The sequence below is a fragment of the Wasmannia auropunctata genome, unplaced genomic scaffold (genome assembly GCF_000956235.1).
Source record: "Wasmannia auropunctata unplaced genomic scaffold, wasmannia.A_1.0 LD319885.1, whole genome shotgun sequence".
Taxonomy (NCBI): domain Eukaryota; kingdom Metazoa; phylum Arthropoda; class Insecta; order Hymenoptera; family Formicidae; genus Wasmannia; species Wasmannia auropunctata.
The window spans coordinates 1-10,413 of NW_012043005.1; the positions used below are offsets into that span (position 1 = coordinate 1).

General features: G+C 29.4%; 2 protein-coding genes across 2 annotated transcripts; both read left to right on the forward strand.

Moving 5' to 3' along the window:
• The first annotated feature begins 439 nt into the window (after window positions 1-439).
• On the forward strand, window positions 440-1,627 carry LOC105460544 (carboxylesterase 4A-like). The gene is made up of 3 exons (XM_011706997.1): window positions 440-790; window positions 1,089-1,233; window positions 1,309-1,627. The coding sequence occupies exons 1-3, from the start codon at window positions 529-531 to the stop codon at window positions 1,469-1,471; spliced, it is 570 nt and encodes a 189-aa protein (XP_011705299.1). The 5' UTR covers window positions 440-528; the 3' UTR covers window positions 1,472-1,627.
• A 1,267-nt stretch (window positions 1,628-2,894) lies between these two features.
• On the forward strand, window positions 2,895-8,123 carry LOC105460545 (juvenile hormone esterase-like). The gene is made up of 8 exons (XM_011706998.1): window positions 2,895-3,095; window positions 4,016-4,304; window positions 4,694-4,879; window positions 5,652-5,854; window positions 5,966-6,137; window positions 6,708-7,019; window positions 7,255-7,399; window positions 7,510-8,123. The coding sequence occupies exons 1-8, from the start codon at window positions 2,955-2,957 to the stop codon at window positions 7,664-7,666; spliced, it is 1,605 nt and encodes a 534-aa protein (XP_011705300.1). The 5' UTR covers window positions 2,895-2,954; the 3' UTR covers window positions 7,667-8,123.
• Window positions 8,124-10,413: the final 2,290 nt, after the last annotated feature.

A 10,413-nucleotide genomic window follows, 5' to 3' on the forward strand; every position in this document is an offset into this window, starting at 1 on the left:
AAGTGTTAACAAATTTGTTAACACTTTAATAACTGGTACATAGTACTGTGCCAGTATTCAGTACCCGAAATTGGTACTGGCCCAGTACTTTACCAGTATTCAATTCTCACTTGGGAATTATAAGAATCTTTCATTAATCGTGACCATAAAATTAGACGCCAAAACAATCATTTTGTTCTAAAATAACGTTACCTTTAACATATGGTTTGTATATATAATACTACAAGTCAAATATATATTGTTTTTTTATATACAGTAGATCTAATCATCTATAATATACAGTCATCTAATGTTACACATATGCTATGTTTTTCTTGACAGGACACGTACAAAAAATAATATAATATTTTTATATTAATAGATTGTTCTTTTTAGTGAAATAAGTTTTTTCTTATCAAATGTATCTTTAAAATATTATCCACTTGCCATAGCGCTCTTGCTGTAGTCACTAATAGTAAAGTTTTCAAAATTGTTTCAGAAATAAGCGAGGAAGCTCTTAAAGAAGTCGATTCCGACTTCAAGAAGGCCATGATGCCCAGAATTTTATCCACATTGCCAAAAATACCGATCACAGTCGAAGAATTACGATTTTTATATTTTGGTAACAAAGCAGTATCAGAAAACACTCTAATGAATTACGCAGATTTTCTTGGCGATATCAATTTCTATCGCGGTACTATGGAAATAATCGATATTCAAATGAATTCCAACACACCAACGTACCTGTACAAATTTTCATATGAAAGTGAAAATTCTCTCGGAAAGAAAATAATGGACGTTTCGCTTCCAGGTATAATGTCCCTATTTTATATACAATCGCATAAAAATCTTTAATCCTTTACGTATTCGTGTACGAATAAACTCATACCATGTTTTAAAGTAATGTTAAAAAATCAAATGTGTATCAAACATTTAGAAATATTTCACTTGAAAAAATTAAAGATTATTTTGCAATATTTGCAAACATTATTTTGAAATGGAAATTGAGTCTGCATTTTTAAGAGTAATCTGTTACATGACAATATTTAGAAGTAACCCATGGTAAAAATATATTCTATTTATTTATATTATATGACAATATTTTGTAGGAGCAACCCATGGTGAAGATCTATTTTATTTATTTCATCCTCATATGATGAAAGATTTCGGTTTTCCACCACCTGCACTTGATTCGCAGGATTATAAAATAATAAATAACTTAACGCAGATGTGGACGAATTTTGCCAAAACAGGGTACGATGAAAATATTTTTTCGAATGTTACGGAGATTTTGAAATTGAGTATTAATAATTAATTTTCAACTTGTAGAGATCCAACGCCTGCTATTACGGATTTGACACCCACTAAATGGACTCCACTGAAGCGCGGAGATGTATACAATTATTTAAATATTGATATCAAACCTCGAATGGAAATCATTCGTAAAGAAGAACACCGCTGCAATTGGAAAAGTATAAAGCACAAACTATAAATTTTTGTCTGCTGGAACATTATTTACATAAAAATGATATGTTAACATTATATTATTTACATTAAAATTAAATTCTACAATTTTTACGTTTGTAATAAATACCTATTGCTTTCATCGGTGTATAAAAATATCTTTTGTATTTAAAATCACACGCATGTAAAAAATAGTTTACGAAAAAAAGTGATAGGAATTAATAATATATTAATTATATCCAATGTTGTTATATGTTATATGTTGTTTTATGTTGTTATAGTATTTACAATTTATAGACATATCAATTCTATCTATTCCAAAAATAAAATATATAAAATTTAAATTTGATGTTTGTTACTTAAAACGATATTAATCGAAAAAAGTGAATGTACAAATGTGTAAATAAATATTATAGGAACTATTGTTGTTTATAATAATTGCGTAAAAACCTTGTCTTAATATAATATGTATTAATTTTAAGCTTACTTGCAAGTATAGTGAAAAATTGAAACTTGAGAAATTGTGAGGAAAAATCACGATTTTTTTTGTTCAGAAAACATTTTATTTTAAATCAAATGAAAAAAATAAAGGTCTATGAGCTAAACTAGTATAGTGTTCACAAAACATATATTACGATATTTGAAAAATTTAGTGCCATTTTATATGCAGAAGAAGTCACGCTTTGTGTATTGTGCAATAACACGTGAACGCCTATAGCTATTCTTGCTACACTGAGCGTATGGCACTACAAGAAGATTTCTTTAGTTAACGCAGTCTTGCGTAATCCATCCATAAATTAGATACATTTTAACCTCTTCTCGTTTAAAAATCTCTGTAGATTTCCACAGATGGAAATAGTATTCCGGAATGCGTGCGTGATAATAATTTATACGGAACGAGATGCAGATATGGCAAGTTCAACAGTAATGACGGTTAATGCCATGTAAATTAGTCGGAGAGACACATGTCAAGGTTTACGATTAAAATGTAAAATTTTATTTTAGATTTGTAAATAACGGTGTCTACATTCTAAATTTAGTTTGTACATGTATATGTATTTCCTATATATACTATTCTTTTTTTTTTTTTTCAAAATCTGTCAAAGTTAAAAGTGATTTTATATTTTATGTAAATCGTTATACAGATTTCAATTCTGTCTTTATCTTTCCTTCAATTTATTTGCAATTTTATGAGTTGAATTACATTTATAGTACATCGAAGAGCTTTATATTCCTTGCACATTTCGAGACATTGCAAGACGCATAGCAAATTTTTCTAGACGTTCGAAAAAAATATAGCAAACATAATGCAAGTTGGTTTAAGCGCGTTACGTAAAACATTCATAAGGCATAAATACAACTTAATCAAATCAATTCAGATTCAATCCCACTTGTCTTGAAATAGCTCTTATCTTTCTAAAGTACACATACACAGATATATCAATAGATTATATAAAGACAGAGAACTAGATAGCTCCTGTCATTCTTCTAATAGACGTCAATCGTTCACTATGGATAAAGACAAAGTTGAAATATGCGTGCAGGAAGGAAAATTAACTGGTGTCGTGGAAAAAGGTGTTTACGGTGATAACTACATCGCCTTTAGAGGAATACCATATGCGAAACCGCCGATTGGAGAACTCAGATTCAAAGTAAGAAAAGATAAAATTCCATTACCTATCATATATATATCTTTTTATCAAATCAGTAATAAATTTCAGTTTTGGTTAAAACTGATTACTCATCGCGCCTTAAGAAGATTATAAAAATAAAAATTAGCTCTTCAGAAAACTGCAATTAAACGATACTGATAAAACTTTATCAATTTTCCTATCGATAAATTGTTTATCAGTTGTATTACAGAATTATTATATAACCTGTTTTTTATCTATTGTAGAATATTATATAATCTGTTTTCTTCTTCATTATTATATAATCTGCTTTTCTCTATAGATATGTAAAAAAAAGTAGGAAAATGTTTAAAGTAGCAACACTAAAGAAAATTATAAAGCTCGATTATTCGAAAAAATAGTTATTTTTTAACGATTTATTTATAACATAAATTAATTTTTCAATTTGTTAAACAATATAAATTAGAAGTAATATTAATATAAATTAAATTTAAAGGTATCTTTTACAAAAAAGAATAATAAATACGTATAGTTGTCATTAAATTCATGCGGAACTTAGAGCGCTTGTTAGTGTTTAGTAGCTTCTATTATATAAATACATAGAATAAATATTTATATTCTTCAGCATATATGTAAGCCAGAAAGGAGACGTGGTTTACATGAAATATAATACACTTGACCATCCATTTCTTTTTTCAAAAATGCTTTTCTATATATTTATATCTTTTTATCAAACTTTTTTTTCTTATAATCCTTTACATTAGCCTTAGTTCTTTTTTTTCACTTTTCTATCTTTATACATTTATACGTTTATATCTTTATACCTCTATATATTTAATAACTATTATTTAAAAATTACTACTTCGAACGCAATATTAAGTAAGAAAAAGGTTGTTTCTTCGGGCACAGAAACTTACATCGTGCATATATGGGATTTTTAGGATCCGGTACCAGCAGAATCATGGTCCGGTAATAGAGATGCCTCAAAGTACGGAAACATGTCCGTTCAATTGAACCCTTTTACACACGAAATTGAGGGCGACGAAGATTGTCTCTACTTAAATGTGTACACCACGAAAATCGAACCTTCGAAGAAGCGTGCGGTAATGGTATATGTACACGGCGGTGCTTTCTACCTGGGTTCCGGTGATGCACTCTTCTACGGTCCTGATTACATCGTACGGAAAGACGTTGTTTTGGTTACCTTGAACTATAGACTAGGCGTTCTAGGTACGTTACTCGTTTCAATAATGCATAATCATTGTTGTATCATTTGTGTTTGCCGTTTTTATTTAGTAACTATTCAATCTCTATTTTGAATAAGTTACTTGAGACCATCTTACAAATGATACATAAATACATTGTCAAAGTTAAACATTTAAAAAAATGTAGACTCATAAAAGACAGTTAATTTATACAAAAAGTTAAATTCATAATATGTTCAAACTACGTTTATAAATGTCCACGTCTTATATATTTTCTGCATGTAAGACTATTTTGCCGATTGACATATTAGAAGCAAATTTTAGCGTAATTTACTTTAGAAATAATAAAGTAATAATCTATTTTTAATTAAAATAAATCGATTTTGACAAAAAGTACATTAATGTGTGTAACAGGTTTCCTGAATCTCTACGACAAAGTGGCGACAGGTAATCAAGGTCTCAAGGATGTGGTTATGGCGTTACGATGGGTCCAGAAAAATATATCACAATTCGGAGGAGACCCAGGAAATGTTACTGTCTTCGGCGAAAGTGCTGGTGGAGCTATCGTACATTATCTAACTCTGTCTCCGTTAGCGACAGGTATATAACGTATTTTCTCGATAGTAGACCCTCTTATTGATATACAATAATTTATAGCGATTTGCGGTTGGGATGCACCGATTGCACATTTCGGGTGTTGTGTGTTCGGTTGATCGAATGATGCAGTCCCTCGTCAATGTCGCATGTTCGTTTGGACTCGGTATGCCGCACAAGTGCATATTGGGTGTACACAAAGTGGCTCTCACAAATTAGTCGGGGCCAGTTGATGTAATTCCACTGTACCCATTTGCATCAGCTCTACACTGTGCACTAATGGCACACTGATGCAGACTAATGCAGATCAGCCGAAATCGCTATTAAAATTTTCAAATCTAATTCCACTTAATAATGAATTTATTCATGATTTTCAATGTTTCATTTTTCTTAACGGAAATATTCATACACTAAAACGTTTACATATAAAAAACAAAAAGCTCCGCGAATCTACTAGATAGATAATAAATCGGTTCTTTCTCTTTTAATTAATTTCAAATTAAATATATGTATGTTTAGAAATCTTTAATTTGTTTTTTAATGTTTATTTCGAATTTTAATTATAAAATCATATTAGTGAAATGTTGAAATTTATAAAATAATTAATAACTTTGAGAGAGAGAGAGAGAGATTTTCAATAAGATGAATCACAAAATTATTAGAAAAAAATAATTACAAAAATTCGCATCAATTCTATTTTGCAAATTATAAAAAAAAAAGAAAAAATATTTTTATGTTAACAAACGGTAAGAAATTAATTTTTTTGATTGTTTTATAGGTTTATTTCACAAAGCAATACCACAAAGTGGAGTCGCAAGGTGTCCTTGGGCCTTTACCGAAAAATCGATGAATAAAGGTTTTCGATTTGCCGAGAAACTCGGAAAAGCGACCGCAGATCCAAAAGTCGCTTACGAGTTTCTTAAAACAATCGATGCCAAAAAACTTATAGATACGGAACAGAATTCTCTCTTAACACAAGCAGTAATTATCAGAAAATTTGATTATAATTTTACGAGTGCAGGTTAAATTACGCAGTATACAGACTAGAAATTGTGCAAATAAAATACTTTCTTTGATAATATCTTTTCGCAGGAGCGTGAACAGAATTCCTTGATATTTACGCCCAGCATGGATCGCGAATCATCGAATCCATTTTTCACGGAAGATCCAGAAACGTTTATGCGTCGCGGAGTTAAAGTACCATTACTTTTGGGTTTTACCAGTTGCGAGGGATCTTTCATTATATGCAGTAGCTTTAGAGGACGTAAGTTTTGTCTTTGACTTCATTAAATACTTAACATTTTTAATCGCTTCGAATTTTCATAAAGCGTGTTCTGTTAAAAATAACGTGACATTGGTGTTAAATGATTTAGTAAGCACTATTTAGTAATGCATTGCTAATGTTTCATAATTAGATAAAAATTTAAATAAAATGATCATGGATAGTATTGTACATATATCTACATAAAATTAGAAAATTAGAAAATTTTAAACCACAATTTTCGCATATATAAGAATCGTAATTATGCGTAAGAATAACATTTTTATTCCAAAATAGCGTTACATTTATTGTATATTTTGTACATTTATCTATAGAATGTGCTGAGGTAAGCTTTGTAATTTAATATGTAGTATTAACTATTATGTACCACATGATACTTTCCTTTTAACGGACTTTTTAACCATAAACATTTTAAACGTTTTGACAACAAATTTTTATGTATTACTTAAATCAATTATTTCTTAGCTTGAAGAAAAGATTTGTTAACTAATTCATTACATATGCGACAATCTGTATAGTGGACAATACTAAAATATTTTAAAATTATTCCAGACATAAATAAGGAGCAGCTCAAAAAAGTCGATTCCAATTTCAAAAACATTATATTGCCCAAAACTTTGTCTACATTGCCCATTACTGCCGATGAATTGCGCTCTTTGTATTTTGGTGACAAAGCAGTGTCAGAGGAAACTCTAATGAATTTCGCTGATTTTCTCACCGATGAGTTCTTTATTCGTAATATAATGGAAGTAGTGGATATTCAGACAAAGCTGAAAAATGGTATGAAAGCGACGTATCTGTATCAATATTCATACAACAGCGAAACTTCTCCAATGAAAAGAGTATTTAACATACAGGCTTCAGGTATTATCACTAACTAATTTAAGACACTAAAGATCTTCTTTTAATCTTATAGAATATGAATACATTCATATCATAAAACTGTAACATAAAATAATTTTAAATGTTTCTAAATGTGTATTTTAAACAAACAAAATTGATTCTGTTTTATAGTATTTAATTTAGGAAATAATTCGTTTTTTTTTATATTTTAAAAAGGCTAACTTATCGGTTTAATTAACGACAAAATATTTTAAAGGTGCGTCTCATTCCGAGGAACTGGGGTACATGTTTTATCCTAATATGATAAAAGATCTCGGTATGTCACCACCTGCAGTTGATTCGGAAGACTATAAAATGATGAATTGCCTAACGCAAATGTGGACGGATTTTGCTAAAACAGGGTACGAGAAATTTAATTTCTCCTTTTCGAACTTTAGAGAGATATCTTTTTAATCACGACATTTCAAGTTTATTGATCACATATTAATAAGTAATTCTTAATCTGATTTAGAAATCCAACGCCTGTTACAAATATGTGGTTACCGGTGACCGGTGACCGCGGAAAGTACAATTACCTAAATATCGATAAAAACTCGCAAATGAAAATCTTCCGTAAGGGAGAAGAAAGATGGGATTGGGAAGAGAAGAAAAATAAGTTACGACGCTAAATCTTTATCTACGTTAAGACTGGGTTTCTTGGTGTTGTTTTCAAATTTATAATAAATATTTTTTTCGTTATTTTTTACTGACATAATTTGAATTAACGGAATGTAGGCACTATTATTATTATTTCCTTTAAATTCAAGAGTGGTTTTAGTTAGTGGAAATATGTGGATTAATAATTTTCGAACTACGGTATATTGACAAGAAGATTCTCGCAAACTCAATTTAAGAAGTACTATAATAAATCATACAATACTATTTGTCGGTGAATGTCAAGTAACTTGAATTGAATACAAACTGAGGATTTCTCCCTAAAGAGAAATACTACTATTAAATAACTAAACTGTAATGCAAATAAAATTAAAAGAAATAATAAAATATTATTACACATTTACATTGTTATTGCATTAAACAGTGCGTGTTTCTTCGGCCGTTAATACAGTATACATATTGAATCTAAAATATTCTCTTTCTTACATTTATTTTTTTACATCCTATGCAGATTGCAGCTTACTCAGCTACTTTTTTATGTTTTATAGTAATATGTACATACATATGCAACGCTTTTAAATTTAAAAGTAACTTCAACTATTACTACAATACATTGATTTGTCTTTTTTGCTGAATTGAGCTTTAAGGCGATATTGGAAGGTAGAAATTACTGACATTTGCATTCTAATAGATAACTCCGAAACGGATTTGAAAACACTTTTACAGGATTGAAATAGAGATAAAATGTAAGCGCGCGAACTATAAATTCGTAGTAAAAACGAAAAATATTCAAAAATTACCTTTTTTCAGGTCGTACAGCTATCATAACCTGTCACCTGACGTATACATTTCATTGGTACAAAAGTTCTGTAGCTCATATGTACAAAAAAAATAGTTTGCGCGCATCGGATTATTTGCACGAATAATACAACTCCTTTTCAGCTACGATTGAAAGCGTAGAAAAACAATTATCCCTTAGAATGCAATTTGTGGTAATTCGTACGCTCAGTTATTCTGTATCTATTCTCATTTTTTATTCTTATAGTTAATATCTTCTAGTGAAAAGAATTGACTAAATTCGAGACTTCTCTTTTTTATCATTCTATATGTCATATAATATGATTGCTAGAAATAAACGATACATAAAAAATCAACAAGTTCGAAGTATCATCTAACTTTGAAGCAACTAGCTTAGTACAATTTTACATCGTTGCTTTCAATACATTGTCGGATCAAGCATGCGAAACGTGAGGCGCATGCGTTTCTAGTATGAAGCCATTGCTCCTGATCGTTTTTTCGCCGTTGCATCTACAGTCCTTTGAGTACATTGCAAATTTGAATACATTGCTCATCGATCGTTCGAAAATTCCGATCGAAGTGAACAGACCGGAAAAAACGCGAGCTACCTATACTACTGCGACGCAAAGTTCGCAGAAGAAACCGTTACAAAACATTGTAAAATAAATCGAAATAAGAATTTAATTTCAATTTCGTTATAGACGTCAGTGGGATTGTACATGCGATGATAAATTAGTATGTGTAAGTGATATTTGCGATTAATCTAACATAACACGTTCAGCCAAAGACGGAGCTGCCCTCGACAATTGACCTTCCAATTTTTGTCATGGATTTATAGACTTCAATAGAAGTATCAATAATTGAACTTAAATTCTCGGATAGAAATCATAAAGAACATCGTTAGAATTAAAAGAATATGATGCATAAGTTATGATAGAAATTCTGATAGAACATTATTTACATTATAATTATTTTGTGATTTTTACGTGCAATGTAATAAATATTGTTTTATCGGTTGGCAAAAATATTTTTTGTATTTAAAATCATATGCATATAAAAAATTGTTTATAAAAAAGAATAATAAAACTTAATACTAATATTATTACCCAATATTAATGTAAAATTTCCAACGTATAGACTGTAATATTGATACATTGTATCAATATTCTTTTTTACATAAAATTGTTAAAATTTTTTTATTAAAACTCTTTTCTACATAAAATTAATTTAAAATTGATTTTTGTTACCGAAAATGGTATTAATTAATCAAAATAAGGGAATGTATAAATATTCATAATTATGAAACACAATTCGTTGTTTTAATTCATAGAGTAGACTCAAAGAGGTAACCACTCAAAAAATAGGTGCACTTGGACTTCAAACTTTCACTGGACTTCATGAACTATCATGAGCTTCATCGGACTATATCGAAATTCGACGAACTTTGACGGACTTTGCCGGACTTCGACAGACTTCGTCGGAATTCATCGGACTTCGAAGAATTAATTATTGGACTTTACTAACTACATCGGACTTTATCGAACTTTATCGAAGGATTTTTGACAGGTTGTGCTGGAATTCAAAAGTGGTTGCCTCCTGGAATGAACCTTATTTTGACATAATGTATAAATTATAAACTTACTTGAAAATAAAATGAAAAATTGAAACTTAAAAAATTGTGACAAAAAATTACATTTATTTTGTTGAAAAATGGCTTTATTTTAAATGTTATTTGTAAAAAATAACGATATGTATTTATTGTTTTCATCCACACATTTTAAAATATTTTCTTTATATTTGCATATATTTCCAATATATTTTTATTTGCCATTCTTTTCTTGATCAAAATCTGTCAAAATTAAAAGTGATTTTATTTGTTATGTAAACTGTTATGCATATTTCAATTTTGTCTTTAATAAGAAGAATTTACCTTTTCTTTTAATTATATTTATAATTCCGTGGG